At 47.2% G+C, this 20,739-nt stretch overlaps 1 protein-coding gene across 1 annotated transcript in view; it reads left to right on the top strand.

The window, feature by feature from the left end:
• Tbxas1 (thromboxane A synthase 1) overlaps nt 1–20,739 on the top strand; it is a 154,775-nt gene that overhangs the window by 68,623 nt on the left and 65,413 nt on the right. The window contains exon 5 of the mRNA XM_027952143.2: nt 9,275–9,391. Coding sequence (XP_027807944.2) covers nt 9,275–9,391 — 117 coding nt within the window. The remainder of the gene's footprint in view (nt 1–9,274; nt 9,392–20,739) is intronic.

Raw genomic sequence — 20,739 nt, 5'->3', positions numbered from 1 at the left:
GGGAGCCATTTTAAGCTTCAAATGCAGAGCCAAGCGCCCCCTGCTTCCCCCAAGGGAATGTCTTTCCAGCCGAGCATGACAGATGTCCCATCAGGGACACCCTTACCCTTCTCTGACACTGCTCTGGCAAGGAACTCTACCAAGATCTGTTGAAGAGTTTCCACAGAAGAGTTCATAAGCCCCTGACTCCCACCCCCACTCAAGAAGGGCGCTCGCTGTCGGAGTGGGTCTCATGGAAAGGCAGGAACTCACTTGGAACTCTCAGGAAGGGCTGCCCTAGTCTGTCCTGCGCCTTCAACCAGGTGAGAAGAGGCCCCTTCCATCGGCCGGAACCACCTTGGCAGATGGAGCCCGAGCTTGCTTTTTACCTGCCACGTGCCTGGCCCCTTGAGCTGTGGACACACCTCACAGCTGACTCAGTGGCTGCTCTTTTGGGTCCCAGTTGAAAGCGGGAAAAGGAAGGTTATGTAATTTCTGGGACCATTTTCTATGGGCACGGAGAATGAATGAAAATGATCCACTGTGAGAGCAGAGGGAAACCTTTACTATTTTTATTTTTAGTATTTTATTCTTAAATGTTTGCATCATTTTTAGTAAAAGGAACATCTTTGTTATTTCAAAGCACCAAAATATAAGCGCTACTTGATTCCATCTTTGTATAGCCAGGTAGTAACCGTCATAAATTGAAAATAGCCTCAAGCATAGAATTTAGGATAATTCAAGTGACGTATCGTTCTGAGATTTAATTGATCATAATCTAGTGAGGGGCAGTGCCAGATGTTTCCCACACCTGGTGAGGAGGAGGCAGGCTATTCAATGGCTTCCACGGGTGTGCAGGGCTGTGTGGGAATCAGAAAGGACATCCAGAACAGAGGAGCACAAAGTTTTGGAGATCATGTATCCTATCTGATATTAACAGGTCTGCAGCTGAATTGACAAACTTAACAATGAATGAATTGGGAACATTTACCTGTGTCACAGTGTCCCTTGCTCTGCTTTTCTGGTACCCTCAGTTCTATGTGCCATTGGAGACCTGTCCTCCACCCTGTCAATGCGTCCCGGAGGTCATTCATGTCTCCAGGGAAGGTTCTTGCATGTTTCAGAACACAGGGAAACTGTTTCTGGCTACAGCTCCATAAGGCATGTTGCCCCTTGATCCTTGGCCACGATAATATACGTCCTGAGTTAGAGCAGAACTGCAGCGACGCATCTTGTAGCACTCTGGGAAGAGTCTGTGGGTCTTGTGCAGCTGTGCCAAGCCAGCTGAGGGGCGCCAGGTTAGCCCATAAACACCCAGAAGTGATCTTCACGCAAGCATGGTATGCGAGGTGTGGGTTTTCCTTAATAATTTGCTCCTCGGGACTATGTGACTCTTCAAAGTTGAAAGTTTATCCTTGGCTGGCCTAATAAGAAAACAGGGATCTTAATTGAAAGGACAAACATGTTTATCTGTCCAAGGGGATCTTAGTAGTTGAGCCACAGGCCACAACTAAGCTGTTTATCAGGATACTGATAGAATCAGAATCACCCAAGAGTTCATGCCGTAAGGTAAAAAGCACTTGGTGAGCTGTAATATTGACAAGTGTTGGTCATAAACCACCCCATTCCCTGCAAGTGAACTGTGAGTTGCCGTTCTCTGTCTTGAGCCCTACTATGGGCCAGCCTCTGGAGATAGTAGGACTCCATAAATGTTCACAGCTTGATAACAGACAGATACTATTCAGAGCTGAACTTGGAAACCACCAAACATAAAATGCAGCAACCCAGCTCAAGGCTGCCTTGGTGATGTCACGGGTTCCCGAGGCCTTGGCGAGCCCCTGTTGAAAGTGGCAGCTGTCCAGCTGTGGCCATGATTGCCAGGGAGCACCCGAGGCTGTAGTCCAGGGTTTCAGTTGTGAAGCTCATCCATGTCCTCTAAACGTTCGTCTTTCTAAATGTCCAAGGCATGGCAATTTGGATCAGAGCAAGTGAGGACAGAGGGGTCCTTTTGCTGGGTTTTCTGTCCCCTCCCACTTCCAGCTCTAACTCCACCCCTGTCAACAAAGGGAAAGACCTTGTGATCACAAGTCACCTCCCTCACTGCCCCCCACTCCCAGGGACTTTGCATTCCCTCTGTTCTCCTTCCCTTTCCTTTTAAAATGCATCCCTGTCTGAAAACCATCCCCTAGACCACGTGGTCTAATCCTATCACACATCACCATAGGACGCCGCTTCCTGAGACCAGGCGCTGTCCTGTTAGTGCAGTAGGCAGGGCTTCCTCTGTCCCTAGCATGGATATCCCAACACAGTCCAACCAGCTTGTAGTCAGTTGAGGTTCCCAGATCTTTTTAATGTGAGTTATCGTAAGGCATGAAGCCTTCTAGTTACGTCTATTTATCTTGTTGGTGTTCATCCAGCATTCAAGCCCATCCAAAGGAAAGGTTTATGATTTAGTATTTTTTTAAATGGAGATCACTTCCATACACAAATCCTAAACCCAATGCACTTTGTGTATGCAGCACTCACATGACCACAACTCACGTCAAGACACAGAGTATCTTCTGTGCTCCAATTTTGTTTTCCAAGTGTAGAAATAAAACAGAACTTGTACTCAACAATCTTATTAATCTCAATATTAATTATAATATTTACTTGTAGTTAGTTCTCGGGTCTTCCATGTTATATAATCATGTCATCTATAATAACTAGCTTTATTTCTTCCATTCCAATTTTTACATACTTCTTGTCTTTTTCTTGCCTTCTTGCATTTCTATAAAGTCAACAAAAGTTGATAAGGGACACACTTGTCTTGCTTCCAAACTTGAGAAGTGTTGGGTGTTTCCCTATTGAGTGTGATGTTAACTGGAATTTGTTTTGTGAATATCATTCATCAGGTTGGGAAAGTTCACTTATATTCATAATCCACCAAGAGTCATTATCGTGGATAGGTGTTGAATTTTAGCAACTATCTTTTCTGCATCTGATGAGATTATGTTTTCTCCTTTACTATTGATGCAGCTAGTTGCATTGATTGCTTTTCAAAAGTTACATTCGTGAAATGAGTCCCACGGGGTCTGGATGAATGACTCTGTTAAAGGATCACTGGATTACATAAGCTAATATTTTCTTTAAAATGTTTGCATCTATGTTCATGAGAAACATTGACCTATAGTTTTTCATTCTAATAAGCTTTTGTCAGATTTTGGAATCAGCTTATGCTGGCTTCTGGGATGGTCCAGTCTCATGTTAAATTGTGATCCAGGGAGTGTTAATCTTCCAGCTGTGATTTCTGCAAATCAGAAGTTTACTATGAAAATAACAAATAAAATATTTGATTGGACTGAGTTAAGTGTAGAAGCCTGGGGTTCTCTATTTGTTTCCAGATTGATAGTTTTATTTGTCTTTGGTTGTTCTACCAGCTCTGAAACCACCCAAAGGAGTTATTTACCCACCCATTATTTCTCTTCCTGCTCCATAAGAATGTCCTTGGAAATCATAAAATGTTTTCTTTCCCACATCTATAGATCTGTCGCTCCATGAAAGAAAAAAGAATGAGGTTACTTTGGCACTACTTGCTGCTAGTGAACTCGCACTGACTCCTAAAAACCACTTTTTAAAAATAATCTTTGGAAAATGAGAGTGAGATACTATTTGTACCGGGCTTGGCAGTGAGGTCCGGGCAACGGGGCTTCCCTCCGAGGTGTTTCCTGAGACGTTTCATAATGTAAATAGGAGTCAGCAGGCAGAGGAGGAAGGGGCCAGAGGGATGGAGAACTCGAGGTATAGAGCAAAGAGCTCGTAAGGAGACGCAGACCCTAGAGAGAAGACAGTGTGGTCGAGGTACCAACAGAACAATAGAAAGCAATCTCAGACCTGCTCGCCAGGGATGGCTCTAAACAATTCAAATGTCAGAACTCAAAACTCATGGTCGCCGCTGACTCCCATTGTTCCCCCACCCCACGCCCAATCCATTAGGAAATCCTGCCTTCTGAAGCTTGCCAAATCTAACTGCTTCACCCCATCCACAGCCAGAACCCTGGGCTCCTCTGAATGGCTGGACCCACCTCCATCCTGGGTCCCCACAGACTATTCTCAACATCAAAGCAGAGTGAATCCTTAAAATACAAGTCAACTCAAGATACAGCTCTGTTCAAAAATCTGCACTGCCTCCTGTGTCATCCAGAGTAGAGTAAAATTTCTACCTGGGCCCCCGAGGCCCTCCACACACAGCCCCTGTGACCTCTCCACCCCCGTCAATCTCTCCACTCTAGCCTCACGGGCTCCTTGAGTTCCTTAGTATCTTTGCCATCATGGTCCCCTGCCTGGAGCTGGACTTCCCTCTACCCAGCTCCTTATATCATTGGCTCAAATCTCACCTCCTCCAAGAGCCCAGTCCTGACCCTTTGATTTAATGCCACATCTGACCCTTCAAGTTATTTCTTCTGTATCTGTCTGCCTTTTCCCACTAGAATTAGTAAGGACAAAAAGCTTCATCATGTTCACAAATGTATCCTAAGTACCTATATCAGGGCCTGGCTCTCAATAAATATTTTGGTGAGAAGCCTCACCATCATCCTGAGAGGTGGGCACATTATCATCTCCAAGTTACAGATTGGGAAACTGAGGCCCAGAAAGGTCAGTTTTAAAGGTCACACAGAGCCAAGACTTGAACCCAGGGGTCTGAATCTAGGCCTGTTGTTACTTCTGCCTTATCCTGCTCAAGTCTGGGGTAGAAAGTACAGCCTGGGCTTCCAGAAATTTCCATACCATCTCCAGACTATTACTATAAAGCACCGAGTCTGCCTTGTGCTTGGAGAGGGTGAGGAATTGGCAAGAGCATGCCAGGCCTTATAAACCCAGTTAGGGAATTTGCACAAGAAGATGGTACCAGGGTAGATTTGTATTTTTATCTTTTAACTGAGTCATTAAAATTTTGCATAACAATAGGGCACCATGTGATACTGGGTACATGTATACACTATCTAATGTGTAAACCAGGTTCAAAAGGTCTGTTTCCTCCAACATTTATCATGTCTCCACAGTAGAAGTATTCACTAGCCTTTCTTCTAGCTTTTTGAGATACACAGTCCATAATGGTTATCCAAGTTCACCCCAGAGCTTCTTGCTCCTAAACAGCACCGGCTGATCAACCTCTCCCATCTCTACCTCCCCATCTCCTCCCCCAGCCGCCTGAAACCACCATTCTACTCTCAACTTCCATGAGATCCACTTTCCTATTCTAGAGAGATCCCACTACAGCTGGACATGGTGGCAAGTGTCTGTTTGGAGGCTGAGGCAGGAGGATCACAAGTTCAAAGCTGGCCTCTACAACTTAGTGAGACCCTAAACAACTTAGTGAGATACACAGTCCAAAATAAAAATTTAAAGAAAAATAGATAGATAGATAGATAGATAGATAAAAGGAGTATTCCCCCTATAATGAGGAGAGTGGAAAGGTGGGATCAGGCTGGAGGCAAGGAAATCAGGGGCTCAGGTAATGGTGACCTCAGCCAGGGCAGTGGCTGTGGGGATGGAGGCAGTAGCCCAGCAGAGATTTCCGAGCTGTGACTGATGGGATTTTAGTTGGGAGGAGATGACTCATGGTTGTGTGGTCTGGGTTGGAATGGGTCTTTCAAACATTTCAACCGTGACTTACTAGAAGAACTGTATCTCCCATGTTGATGCAGAATAACAGAACACACACACACACGTATGTTACATGTGCTCAATGATAAAATACAGACCCTTACTTTGTAAAGTTCTCCTCCCCCACCGCAGTCCTGGGAACTGAGCTTCATGCTAGGCGAGCACTCTACCACACAGCCACACTCCTAGTCCTGTAGTTTCTAGTCTATTTCTTGATTCTTTCTTTTCACCACCCACTACACTGATCTCATGACAGATTTTGCCTTAGAGAGAGATTGGAGACACCTTCGCTAAGACTGGAACACACCAGCTCAGGCTGTCAGGTGGGGTCTAGAAAGCCCTGTGTCCTCAGATCTCTTTTCCCAAGACCCAGAGTCCCCTTTCAGCCTAGCACTCAGTCCTGCCCTGTCAAACTCCCCAGTCTGCTCCTCACTCCTGCAGGGAAAGCTCTGGTACCTTTCAAGGTATTGCTTAGCACATATGGAGACAGGGCTTGGCAGATGGAGGGAAGGGTTGTCTCCCAGGTACAGAGTTTCAGATTTGCAGATGAAAAGAACTCTGTAAACAGATAGTGGTGACGGCTGCACAAAAATGGGAATGCACTTTATACTACTGAACCGCACGCTAAGAAATGGTTAAGACAGGAAATTCTATGTTATGTATATTTTGCCACAGTTTTTTTTTCTTTTTGCTATACTATGGGTTGAACCCAGGGGTACTCTACCACGGAGCTATACCCCCAGCACTTTTTATTTTTCTGTTTTGATACGCAGTCTCACTAAATAGTTGGCCTTGAACTTGCGATTCTCCTGCCTCAGCCTCCTGAGTTTCTGGGATTACAGGTGTGCACCACCACATTAGGCGCAATTTTAAAAAACTATGTGTAAACTAACTCTTTAAAATGTCTGATGTGTTGTTCTGGAGATGAAGTCTGTGGGTGGAAGAGTTCTGGATGACTTAGATCCAATCCCTCCAAAGCTCAGACTTCCTGCATGGTGTCCATGAGTGGTGCATGGCCCTGGTGGCACAAGGCAGGCTTGGGGCCTCAGCTTCCAGGGTTCCTCCTCAGAGAGCCTTCCTGGCCCTGCTCCCCCACACCCTCTTTCCTTCATAATGTCCTCTTTCTCCTAAGTTATGATATCTATTTGTTGGTTTATGAGCTTTCTCTCTACTTCTCCACTAGACCAACCTCCCCACAAGGCCAAAGCAATGTCTTTTGGATTCAGCTCTGTCTACGCAGCTTCTGGAAGCTGGTCTGAGTTTGCTAGAGGCCAGAACAGACTCCCACAGACTGGGGGACTCACACAACAGAAGTTCATTTCCTCACAATTCTGGAGGCTGGAAGTCTGAGAGCAGAGTGAATAATTCTGGCTTTTGACTAGTGGGACAGTTCTCTAGATGAGCTATCAATCCCCCAAGCCCCTGCCAGCTTCCACTAGTAAACCCGATTCTGCCCCTCAGGGTCACCCAGCAACCCAAACACACGTGTGAGTGCATGAGCGTGTGTACACACACACACATACTCACACACTCTACATTATTTAATGTCCTCTTGCCATCTGATAGCCTTTTTGAAATGACTAAATTGCTGGTCTCCTTCTTCCAATCTGACATCTAGAAATGAAGCATTACAATAATCACTGCCCCCAGACTTTGCCATCAAAAAATGGGGGGTTCTGAAAGAGCCTCTAGGCCAGGAGGGAGCAGGGCCTGGCGAGGAAGGTGTCTGAGGGGAGTGATGACATATCACACGGAGGCTGAGATTTGTCCTTCAGGTGCAAGATAAAAAATAGCACGGAAACAATCCCCAGGTGTTAAGGACGGATCCAAATCCAATCAATCTTGACTCTTATCTCTAATTTATTCTGTCTCTTCAGAGCCACACAAACCCCCATCCGCCTTCCTTCTAGTGAAATGTCTTCTCAGTGTGGCAGGAGGGGGCTTCGCCACTCTATAAATACACATAATGTCTGATTTCCTCCTTTGACTCTGGAACCTAAACAAACAGATTAGGTTCCAAAAATTCCATAAAACCATAATTTAGTGGCCACAGCACTCCTAAAGAATTTCATTCTAAATATAGAGAGGTATTCCTCGGCAGAAAAATATCCAGCTACTTGGTTCTAATATATAATTAAATCCTCTAGATACTTTGCAGTTATGTTTTATGGCTTATTTTGAGTGTTCATATTTTATCAGAAAATTATAATTTTCCCCTAAATAGGAGTTTTTACAAGGCTTTTGAATTATGATGGCTGGCTTCATGTTTCAACTATAATTAAAACAGTGGAAAGAAATAGCGGAACCGTACAGCACCACGTGGTTCTGAAGAGGGCTGGGGCCTGCATTTCCCCTGCAGTCCCTGGGCTGGGACACTCCAGCCAAGAGTGGGGCCTCCGTCTATGACGACTGGGGGGCAGCTGGCTTTAGCAAGGAATGAATGGCCTGGGAAAAGGGAGAAGGAGTCCCCAGACCCCTTGGCAGGCTTGGGGCCTCAGTTTCCAGGGTTCCTCCTCAGAGAGCCTTCCTGGTCCTGCCCCCCCCTCTTTCCTTCATAATGTCCACTTTCTCCTGAGCTGTGATAATATCTATTTCTTGGTTTATGAGCTTTCTCTCTACTTCTCCACTAGACCAACCTCCCCACAAGGGCCAAAGCAACGTCTTTTGGATTCAGTTCAGTCTACGCAGCTTCTGGAAGCTGGTCTGAGTTTGCTAGAGGACAGAACAGACTCCCACAGACAAAGTGGGGGACTCACACAGCGGACACTCATTTCCTCACGATTCTGGAGGCTGGAAGTCTGAGAGCAGGGTGTGGGCAAGGGTTGGTGTCATCGGTGACGTCTCCCCTTGGGGACAGCCATCTTCTCCCTGTGCCCTCCATCTCTTCCCTCTGCGCATGTCCATGTCTTGATTTTTCTCTTCTTATAAGGATCTTATATTGGATTAGGACCCACCCGAATTATTTTACTTCAACAACCTTTTTAAAGGGCCCTATGTCCAAACCTAGTCTCATTCTAACGTTCTGGGGATCAGGACTTCAGTAGTGAAGTTTTTTTGTGGGGGACACAATTCAGTCTATAACACATTTGGCATTCAGCAGATATTTGTTGACTGAGGAAATAAATGAATGAATGTTGGAACAGACACACTGCGGCAGACATGTTTCTGGAGGGCCCTCCTTCCTCCCCTCCCCTCTTCCCTCATCCATTCCTCAAGGATCCAGACACATGAGTCTGCCGACTCTGGGCCCAATGGACACAGCCCACAAAATCCTTTTCCATGAAGCTCAGACATGAACCTCAATCTGACACATCTCCAGGAAGACCACCATGTTTATCCTCAGAGGACCTCCTCAGCAGAGAGCAGCAGGACACAGGGCCCACTGAGCTACTTCTATGGTGATGACCACCCTGTGACAGGGCAGATCTGGGTCGGCAGACCTTGCCACCCGTGCCCCTGGGCCTCAGCTGTGGATCTTAGATCATCGTCCACGAGCACTTAGACTTGTCTTCCGTATCCTTGCAAGGGAAACCTTCTAAGCGTTGGTCACTGATGAATTTTAACCAGCGTGTTTACCGTGAACTTGTATTGCCACCAAGGTGGCCTTGACTCCCTGGGTCCTAACCCTCTGCTTGTTGCTTTCCAACAGGCCACAGGGTTGGAGCCCAAGTTGGTAGCCAACAGCATTCTGTTCTTACGTGACAAAAGATGGGAAGAGATCAGAGGCGTCCTGACTCCTGCTTTCAGTCCTGCGAAGCTGAATGAGGTAAGACACAGGAAATGCCCCTCTCTTCCCCTGAGGAATGGGCTTCTCCCTCCAAATAGTAGAGAGCCCGCCCGATCAGGTTGCATCGCCGGCCCAGGTGGCACATCCAAATGCCCTACTCACTGTGGCCTTCACGTCCCTCTTTCATGAGAAAGCTCAGGATACTGTGCTATGCGTCTTCCATCTCCCCAGCCTCCCGCATCCCCAGCTGCCGTAAATCCATCAGTGAACAGTGAGTGCGAGGGCGAGGGCGCTGCTGGATGCATTTCCAGGAGAAATCTGGACCAGTGCTTCTCATACTCCCATGTACAATGGATCCCGGGGGAGCCTGTTAACATGCAGATTCTGCTTCAGGAGGTCTGGGGTGAGGTCCTGGTGTGTGGCTTCAAACAGCCCAATCCCCCAACGAACAGCAAGCACACTCACAGAGCAAGGAAGTAGACAACAGCCTGAATCAAAGGCGGGTGCTGGATCACATCGTAGGGAGGTGAGGGCCAAGGATTCTGGGGGAGGAGGATGGAGAAGTTTCCTGGCAGAACTCTAGGTGGGCAGCCAAGACAGAGGGACAAGTGGACTCCACTGGGTGCTCTCCTTTCCCAGCCCAATGCTGCTCTTCCCTACCAGCTGTGCATCCAAAGGCCCGGGTCTGCATGAACCTCTCAGGCAACTCATTAACGCCTGCCCCTGGTCCTGGGATTTTTGTCTGAGCCTGAGGGATTGCTGGTCTGACTGGATCACTAGTCTGGCTTTGGTGTCTGTTATTGAGATTTCTGCATTAACTAGGACCCTTTTGATGTGGGGTAGCGATTGGGCTTCCCAAACTGACTCCAGATCCGGGGCAGCTCCAAAGCAAGAGACCTTCCTCAGTTTGGCTGGAGGGCCCTGGGACTCAGCCATCGCTGTGGCTGTTCTAGAACACTGGGTTTCGAGTAGCCTGTCTTCAGTTTAACACATTAAAGCTCCTCTTAGCTCAGTCTGAAGATGCTCAGCCACAGGGCCCTGACTGAATTCCTATGAATCTGAAATCCCCCCAAAGAGAGAGGGCTCCCCACTTCCTCCTATGCAATTAAACACACTCAGGAACTAGTGAGCCTGACAGTTTTCGATGAAGTTGTTTTTCTTTTTTTTTTTGGAGGGGGTGGGTATCAGGGATTGAACTCAGGGGCACTCAACCCCTGAGTTACATCCCCCGCCCTATTTTATGTTTTATTTAGAGGCAGGGTCTCACTGAGTTGCTTAGGGTCTCACTAAATTGCTGAGGCTGGCTTTGAACTCTCGATCTTCCTGCCTCAGCCTCCTGAGCTGCTGGGATTACAGGCGTGAATCATGAAAATTTGATTTGCATTTTCATGAGCAGCCTCTGACGCTTGGGGGCAGAACATGGGCCATTTGTCCCACTAGCTCTCACTCACCAGCTGAGTGGATCCTGCACCACTCCAAGGGATCCCATGTTTATGGACACTCTTATGCTCACCACATCCCTGTGAGGTGGATACAACTGTCCTTGCCATCCCTGTTTTACCCAGGAGGAGACGGAGGCATGGACAGAGCGAGTGCTCTGATCACACAGCTGGTGAGTAGCAGAGCCAGGGCTAGACTCACATTACATCCGTGTGGCTGCCTCTCTGACCTAGGAGGGTTGAAGCCCCCCTCCCACTGTCGGGAGGGGGGCAGTCTGCAGAGAGAGGCAGTGGAGTCCTTGGGCCTCTGGAAGCTGAGGGGTCACAGCCCGCTTCTCCCTTTCCAGCCTAGGTTTGGAGCTGACTGAGGTATGGAAACAGGTTTCAGGCAGAGGAAATCGAATGCCCTCCTTCCCTACTCACCTTAACTGAGTGAATGCAGCCCCCTGCGATCTGGTGGGTTTGCGGATCCTTCATCCAGAATGGGTCCACTGTAGCCGCTACCCGTGTGGGGGTGGGGGAGCCCCGGGCCCACACATGCTCATTCCTTCTTCCCAGTCTCAATTGGATAAGAGGGTACAGCAAGGAACAGCCATCCTGGGCCACGGGGGCCCATTGCGGTCACCTGGGGAGCTTGGAAGCCCACTGTTGCCCAGGTCCCCCTCCTAGATATTCAGATTGGATTGGTTGGGTTTGAGAGGCAGCCCCGACTCCAGGAGCTTCTCCGGCTCCCAGGTGAGGCTAATAGAGAACCAGCACCAAGCAACACCATCACTAGAAACTTCCCACGAGACGAGAGGAGGGGAAGGAACCTCTGCGTTCACTGGGGCGATTAATCCTGCTCCACGTTTATCTCTTATCTATTGAGGTCCCATGGAAGAATTTGTTTGAAGGAAGGGACTGTCTTTTAAAAACAATGACCACTGTTCCACACCACCTGTATCAAATCCCACCACTAAAACAGTGAGGGAACGGAAAGGTGGGGTGGGGGGAGGGTGACCTAGGGCTGACGGCACCAGCTCAAGCATGACGTCTTCATTCGTCAATAAGCAATGACTTCACAGCACTATAGATGTTCCTCGTTGTGTTAGAAAGAAGCTGATAGAGGGCATGAGGAAGAGGGGGAGAGGGGGAGACAGGGAGAGAGGGAGACAGAGAGGAAATAAGTTAGTTCAGGGGAAAACTTATCTCATCTTGAGCTCTGATTCGTTGATGAAGGAGTCTGATGGGGTCTAGGTTTCCTCAGCACCTTACAGGAAGAAACTCCAGAAAATGACCCACTGTCATTGCCCAAACCAATGCAGTGCTCCTGCTCCCGAGATCCAAAGCGTCTGCTGGTTCAGAAACCAAGTCCTCAGCGCCTGAATCCGTTGCAGAAGATAAAGTTCCTCTGATCTGTTCACAGCACTAAGGTGCCAGGTTGCGGTGGTGGAGGGCAAAGCAAAGCGACTCCCCAGACAGCACCCCTAGGGGCCGCCTCACTACTTAACACATAACCCCAGTCAACCTGAAGCTCCACTGAAAGTCGTCTTTCTGCCCCAGAGAGTTCGATGCAGGTCCTTGGGTGTCTATGGAAAGAATCCCACTCCCGGGGTGGGCTAGTCAACTTCCCCCACCTCCTGAGACGCTGGACTGGTGAGTGTGAGCTTCCCGGAGGCCTCTCAGGACACCCATGGAGGAGAGCTTAGCCTAGTGGACCTGGAGCTCGGGGGAGAAAGGGAGGAAAGACGATCACCCGAAACAGACACAGTGAGGCCACCCAGGAAGTGCATCCCGTAAGTGACAAGGGCTCTGAGAAGAACTGTATTTAAGGGAGGAGCAGAGGAGAAACCTACCAGGGACATTCAGGAAGAACAGTCTGAAATGGAAGCCAGGAGGACATGAAGGGGAGAGCATCTTAAGCCAGGGGTCATCAAAGGTGTCCCCTGTGCTCACACAGGAGGAAACACAGAATGCAAAAGGGTGACAGAGGTGGGATTTGGAGGTGTGTGAGCCACGAGTGCACTTCGTGTCCGTAGTTCACGTGCCCAGGGCTTCCCTCACCCACCCCACCCAGGCGGCAGTGCCTCCCTGAAGAGGAGGTCTTTTGAAGCACACATCAGGCTTCCCTGAGCCCCAGTGCAGCAGTGGCTTATGAAAGAGGCTTCCGAACCCCAACAGCAGCTTCCCTCTGCCTAAGAAGGGGAAGGTTTGGGGTTCTGAGCACGGAGGTCATTGTTGTGGCTTAGATGTGGTGTCCCCCAAAAGCTCACGTGTGAGACAAGGCAAGAAGGCCCAGAGGAAAAATGATTGGGTTACAAGAGCCTTAACCCAATCAGCGAATTAACCCCCTGATAGGGGTTAACTGAGTGGCAATGAGGTGGCTGGAGGAGGGGGGGCATTGGGACGTGGCATTGGGGTACATATTTTGTATCTGGAGATCGGAGTCTTTCTCTGCTTCCTGAGCATGAAGTGAGCTGCTTCCCTCCACCACACTCTCCCGCCATGATGTCCTGCCTCACCTCGAGCCCCAAGGAATGGAGCCAGTCTTATATGGACTGTGAGCCCTCAAATAAACTTTTCCTCCTCTACAATTGTTCTGGTGGGTCTTTGAGTTGCAGCAGCGGAAAAAGCTCATAAAACAGTCATTCTAAGCCATGGTGTAGACGGGATGCAGAATGTGCCAGGAAGTGGTTTCTAGCCTGCAGAGAAGATGGGTGGAAGGGAGACAAAAGGGAGGGTAGCCCCCCACAGCAGTATCCTGACAACCTCTGTGTTAGGCAGCTTTTTGTCGCTGTGACCAAAACACCTGACAAGAACCACCTCGAGGAAGCAAGGTTTATTTGGGGTCACAGTGTCAGAGGTTCAAGTCCACGGTTGGCCAACTCTTGGTCTGGACCTGAGGTGAGGCAGAACAACATGGCGGAAGAGTGTGGCAGAGGAAGGCTGGCAGCTCTTGGCAGCCAGGAAGTGGAGAGAGGAGAGGGAAAGGGCCTCAGGGTAGAGGCACCCTTCCAGGGCACACCCCTGGGGACCCACCTGGTCCAGCCCCGCCCCCACCTGCCTACAGTTACCACCCAGTTAAGTCATTCAAACAGGATGGACTCATTAGGTTACAATGCTCACAATCCACTCATTTCACCTCTGAATATTCTTAACAAAGGAGCTTTAGGGGGGCACCTCATATCCAAACCACAACAACCTCATTCACCAACATAGTGAGTTTCTGGGCACTTCCTTGGACTTTAGCCTCCCAGCTGCCTTGGACTGTAGGTCACTGGCTCTCACTGTGGGACCCAGGTCTGTATCAAGATCAGTTGTTAAAAAATATATAACCGCAGCCACCCCAAGCCCTACAGAACTGCAATGCCTAAGGGTGACTGAGAACCTGTGCATTGCGAGAGTCCCCCGCATGAGTCCTGCTGAAGCCATCTGTTGTAAAGGCTCCTCTCTGTCCCTGTCTCACCGTCTCACACCCACTGCTTCTGAGGCCCAGGGTGCCACCCCAGCAGCCCCGCCCCTCGCCTGCTTTATTCCCCCGTAGCACTAACAATCCATGTAGTTCACTCATTTATTGTTTTTTTATTGTGAGTCTCATCCTGCTAGATGTATGCTTCAGGAGGACAGAGGTTTTCTCTTCTCTGGTTTTTTCTTTACTATTAACTACCCACAATAGGTGCATAACAGGCACTCCATAATGGTTGCTGAATGGATGGATGATAAATCAAAGACCCAAGAAGCTTTTTACCTATCCTAACTAATGGCATATGACAAGACTGAGATAAAAAAATAAAAGGGAAATCATTTTATCAAGAAACAGTTACATAAGAGGATGTGGCAAGTTATTGGCTTTCTCTTTGGAGGGTCACAGTGTATACATATAAAAATAGAGAAAGCAGGTCACAAGGACACAAAGAGAATGAGACACGGAGATCGGAGTCAGCTCAGAGAGGCTGAGCCACGGGTACTCAGCTGTGGGTACCTGAGTCAGTTTTCCCAGAAGTAGCTGTGAAATATCAGCCCCTTGAGTCCTTTCCGAGGACTTAACGTTGTTTTGGGACTTTTTCAGAGTGTATTCTTGGGATAGAGGCTTGTTTTCCCTTGAAATTCTGAGGCTTTTTCTTTAGAACTGTGGCCGCTATATCCTTGTCCACCTGTGTCTGTAAGTGACATTAGCATCAAAGGCTCTAAATGGCCCCATCTTTACTTACGTGGCTATTAGTCTGCCTCCGTCAATGATGATGGGAGTTACTTTAAAATCAGCTTTATGTCATTACGCCATATTTTTAGTTAAAATGAAACTGGGTTTGGGCTCCACTTTTACCAGGGATAATATGTAGAGCTAGAGAAGCCAGCTCTGAAAATGTGATTGGTGCAGACCTGATTCAGGAAGAAGAGACCTCTGCTGTCACAGTCCGACGACAGATGAGTTACTGGGGTTTGGATAAAAGCATAGCTGAGCATTGCTGGGAAAACACTGATTTTTTTTGTTAGGGATCATTCTGCCCGATTATCCTGCCAGTTTCCCTCCCCCCCCACCCCAAGGATGAATGCTTTGAAAAGGGCAACAAAGAGATTTATTTAGAATTTGGTAGTCTTTTGGCTAGATCCCTTGTCAAAGGCAATGTGTAAGTAATCCTGGGGTTGGGTAAAACTTTTCTATGGACCAGGTAGTAAATAAATTTTATTTCAGGAAATAAGTTCAAAACTAAATTCATATTTCTTTGAGGGGGAAATGTAAATAATAAGAGCCCCTGAGGACCCAGGTTAGCATGCGTTTTATTTTTAAATTTTGTAGCTCATCTGAAAGAGGGAGAACACAGTGAAATCCACATATTTGTGTATTCCTCTAAGCTCTTCTGATTTGAAAAATATTCAGTCCATAGGAATAACTTCCGGAGACTTTTCTAAGATTGTGTGAGTCAGCATAAAAATGGCAGGTAACCTTCAGTTGTAAGCAGGAAAAAAAGAACACATTAAAGTGAAAATCATCTGAACTGTACTGATGTAATAAGGAACTTCAAGTTACAAACTACTGCTGCTATGATTTGGACCTTGTGTAAGGGTCCCGCGAAACGTCGGAGAAAGAGACCACCAAGTGACCACTCATGCAATTGGCAGAAGGGGATTTATTGAACCAGCACGCTGGGGCTCCATGCCCACTCAAGAAGGGAAAGCAGCCCAGAGCCCCGAGCAGGGGCTGAGCACTGCTTAAGTACACTTTTTTTGGGAGGGCGGGGGTTTTACATACATCACAGTTTCCTTTAACAAATCATTAAACACCGCGGGAAAATCAAACAACAACTCCTAAACATGATTAGTTCATTCATTGGCGGGAACAGGTCAGGCTGGAGTGATAGGTCATTTCTAAACGGGGTACACATTCAAACTGAGTGGTTTTAGGGCCTAGAAGACTACGTGATCAGTTTCACAGAGTCCCTAGTTACTGGACAACCAGGGAGTCAGTGGGAATATTTACTGGGCAATTCCAGTATTGTCCTAACAGCTACAGGGATTTCAGGTTTTGCAGGTAACATAGAAACCTAACAATACCTCCTTTACATTTTAACTCAGACCTTGCAGCTTAGAAACTTTTACAACACCCGGTCTTTTACCCTTTAACTTCAATTTCTTTTACCCTTACACTTGGAATGTCCCCCAAAGTACTCTGTGTTAAAGGTTTGGTCCCACAGGTGACACTATTGGGAGGTAGTAGATCTGGGAAAGGTGGGCCTAACAGGAGGTCTTCGGGTGATTGAAGGTGTGCCCTTGGAGGGATTGCAGGACTGCACCCTTCCTTCCTCAATTTTGCTCCCTGGCCACGAGGTGAGAGGTTTTGCTCCGCCATATATTCCCACCACAATGTGCTGCCACACAGACCCAAAGCAACAGAGCCAACTGATCATGGACTGGAACATCCAAAACTATGGGGCATAATGAACATTTTCTCTTTATAAGCTAATTATCTCAAGTATTTTGTGATAGTGATGGAAAGCTAACACAACTACCAAGGAAAAGATTTTGAAATCATTGAGGATGACAAGGTCACATAATTTGGTGAAATAATTGCAAACCATCTTCTTTGGGAGTCACCATGTGCTTTAGCACATTAAAGACTTGGGGAAATCTTTAGTAAATAAATCTGTTTTGCTTATTCTGGGTTCAAATAGATTTTAAAACAGTGAAAACATGGGTAATTAACTTCTTCATTGGCTAGTGAGAGGAACAAGGCTGTTGGGCCCCAGGCCTTTGCAGGCAGCTTCCATGGTGAACCTCATTTTTGAGTTCCTCTAGCAGAGGCCAACTTCCAAATTGAAAGCACCATAGACCCAACCTAATGTGGCAGCATATTAGTCAGCTTTGTGTTACTATAATGAAGTACTCAGGCCTAACTTATAAAGACAAAAGGTTATTTAGCTTGAAGTTTTGCAGGTTCAAAGTCCAAAATTAAATGACCCTATTGGTTTGGCCTCCAGGGAGGGTGACAGATGGTGGCACTTCATGGCTAGAATGCATGTAGGAGCAAATGGTCACATCTCAAACTGAAGGAGAGAGAGAAACCAGAGTCCCACAGTTCCCTTTGAGGCATGCTCCTAGTGACCTCAGGTCCAGCACCTTAAAGGCCCAGCACCTCCCAATACCACCACCCTGAGGTCCAAGCCTTTACATATGGACCTCTGGAGGGACACGCAACGCCCAAATCATCTCCAACAGCTTGTGTGTTCTCAGTCCTCAAAGCCCAACATAAACGGTGGGCATTTCTTCATTCACCCGGGGTCAGGGTGGCCTGTGTCACTCCAGACCAAACAAGCCAACCACACTGCTGTGCCCGGGGACCCAGTGTTCAGAAAGTCACACTCACACGGGTGGCGGGCATCTTGCCCAGCACTGAGAATCGTCTCTCTGCCCAATTTTTCACTTTCCATCCAGATGTTTTCTGTCAGGAAGGCATAGTCAATAACGAACGCGGGTCAGAGGCAGATGCGGTTATTATTCCCTCTGGGCCTTTCCTGCCTTGGAGGAGACATATTACTCAGGAATGACTCCCATTTTCAAAAATTTAAGTTGATATAGCCAGCTTACAAGCAAATGCAGAGCTGCGACCATTTCAGAGCAAAAGTCTTTGCAGGATCACAGTCATCATCACAGTTTTCTTTGGCCTTTACATTTCCACTGTAAACTCGTCAGACAGCCATGTTCGGGGGCTTCTAAGGCAGAACACGGTTTTCCAATAATGTTGGAGCAAGCAGCTTTCTCCAGGCAGTATTGGCCTGCAGCAGTCTATTTTTAATATTTGCTTTTATTTCTTAATCCTTCTGAACAATAAAAATGAAAGTCATTATAACCAAGTGTGGCTGTGGCAATAAATACTTCAGGGTCCAAAAATAAATACATTGTCCCTGCCTGACCAGTTGCCCATTTTCCAGAATGTCTGGGTATTTATCTAGCAGCAAGAGACCATTATCCCGTGGCACAGTTGTATTCCTCGGACACCTAATCTCCTAATTAAAATCGGTGTAATGATGGACTGTTTAAATTCTAGTTAAAATGTTCCTTTTCCATTTGCATTTAAAAGAAAACACACTCCTCGTCCTGGCTACCCCATCCTGGGTTATAATTCGGCTTTCCTTTGCCAGAATCATAATGTCACTCCGACTTGCTGCTGGTTAAATCTAAAAGAGCATCGAAATGCCTCAAAGCTTGGCCGTTGCCTGGCAACACCAGCAGCCACCTCCTCACCGGAGTGAGTTCTAATTGGTCACAACTCTTGACAGGAGTCACTGACATATTAGAAATGACACTTGATTATTCACCTAGATGGCTAGAGCTGATACTTATCAGCAAGACATTTTGCATAAAAATGAGTCACGGATGTTTTTAATATCTGGGTGGCGTTTAGCACTGGTGTAGTGGAGGAAGGCAGTGATAAGTTTCGTTAGCTAGAATTAATTTTTTCATTTGTTAGTCACCAGTTTAGAGCATTTTGAGGTGTTAATTTTTCCATTTTTTGAACCAACAGTGTAAGTACTTTCTCCCGCCCTCATTAGATCACCCTTATTTATATATCACCCTTATGTATTCAGAAAATTCCCTTTTGACATCAGTTCCAAACCAACATTACTCACAGTCCTACTGGATTAGTCGGCTGTTTGTCACTATAACAAATATCCAAGATGATCAACTAATAGAGAGAAAAGTCTTATTATGGCTCACAGTTTTGGAGGTCTCAGACCATGAGCAATTGACACGTTGCTTTTAGACCTCTGCTGGGGGTGGGGGGCAGCATTATGGTGGGAGAACTTGGTATAGCAAAACCCTCCCCTCGGGGCCAGAAAGCAAAAGAGAAGAAGAGGAAGGGGTCAGGGGCCCACAGTCTCCTTCAATGGCACCCCCCATGACCTAAAGACCTCCTAGTAGGGCCCATCTCTCAGGCTGGAGAGCCTTTAATACATGGGCCTTTGGGAGACATTCCAGATCCAAATAACAGCACTTACTGAGCATCAAATAGGAAGAAATGTTCAATTCATATATTACAAGTATTTATTACTTCCTGTCTTTAAGGGGTTTATAAAGAGCAGCAAGGCACATCAATTACTGCATTATGACCAAGTAGTGGGAGGTGGTGACAGAGCCTGTTTTGAGGATCAGAAACCACTTCAGGGCAAAGGGAATAGCCTTGGAACTGACCCAGGATGAAGCTGCTGAGTTCTGATGGTGGGAGAAGGTGTGCTACAGGCCCAGAGTGCGAGAACAGAGTCACCTGGACAGGCAGCCCAGGGCGTGTTCAGGAAACAGCTGGAACACAGCATGCATGGAAGGGATTAGTGAGAGAGAACTGGAAAAGTAGGTTGAAGCACGTAGAGATGGCCATTCTGTGCCAGGGGGAGTGTTTGTTGTGTCCTTCACTAGAGAGCCAGGAGCTATCAAATCTTGAAATGGCAGAGTGACTTGCTCAGAAGTCACCTGCAGGAAAAAGAATTCCACTTCAGCTGTTTAGTCTCCAAGATGCCAGACGTTCCCTACACCTGGTGGGTGGTGGTGGTGGGGTAGGGGGACAAACTCTTCTGGAGCAGATGAGGGGAACTGCAGATTGTACCTCTGGAGTCTCCTCTTTACAGTAGCCCCCCAAGGTAGCCAGGCTACCAGGGGTCATGTTTGGTGCTAGGGTGACAGTCTGTTTTTTTTTTTGAGTCTCTCTTCATGCATGGATCGATGACTCACCTGGGTTACACACATCAACTTACGGGGATCTTCTTAGTTTAGGAATATAAGGAAACACAAGAGGCATCCTCTCCTTCCTACACAGGAAATATGTCTCCCTCAGCACTCAGAGATTCTCCTTCTCCAAACACCCAGGGCTTCCAAAGGCTTTTAAAGGGGGTGTGTGTGGGGGGGGCGGGGGGTTGTTGGTTTCTTTCTCAAGTTCATGGCACCAGATCTGCATAGAGAGAAATTACAACCTAGAAGTGATTGAACTGAAGGGTAAAGGGAACATGGGCACAAACCAGGAGTCAGAGAGTCTGCAGCTTTGATTCTCACTTTCACAAAATTATTTGAACACAAAAGTACTCAGTTTCCTCTCTGTAGGTCTTCATGTATGATTCTGAAGTCGAGGCATTACAGAGATGACAAAATCTCTCTTGGTGATGAGACGTGGTCACTGCAAGTAGATAGGCCCAATGAGCTGACCCTCTGCTGCCCTGACCTTGGAAGTTGGCTGTTTTTTCCAAGGTCCCATGCAAATGTCTCAACCTGAGACTCCATGGCTTCCTTGGAAACCTAGAAGGTCGGTGGAGAGGGACGTTACCGCTCTTTTCAATTAGCCCCTCATTTGGAGTAAGAACCCCAAGTTCAGAAAGGTTCAAATGTTATGCCCAAAGTAAAAGGCAGAACCATCATGGATCTTGGGGCAGGTTTTTAGCAAACTACATCATATTCATGCTAAGATAGAAAGAACCCCTAAATCTA

Source organism: Marmota flaviventris, chromosome 1 (assembly GCF_047511675.1).
Source record: "Marmota flaviventris isolate mMarFla1 chromosome 1, mMarFla1.hap1, whole genome shotgun sequence".
NCBI lineage: Eukaryota > Metazoa > Chordata > Mammalia > Rodentia > Sciuridae > Marmota > Marmota flaviventris.
The sequence above is the reverse complement of the archived record's forward strand: the minus strand, read 5'-3'. Positions and strand labels throughout refer to the sequence as shown.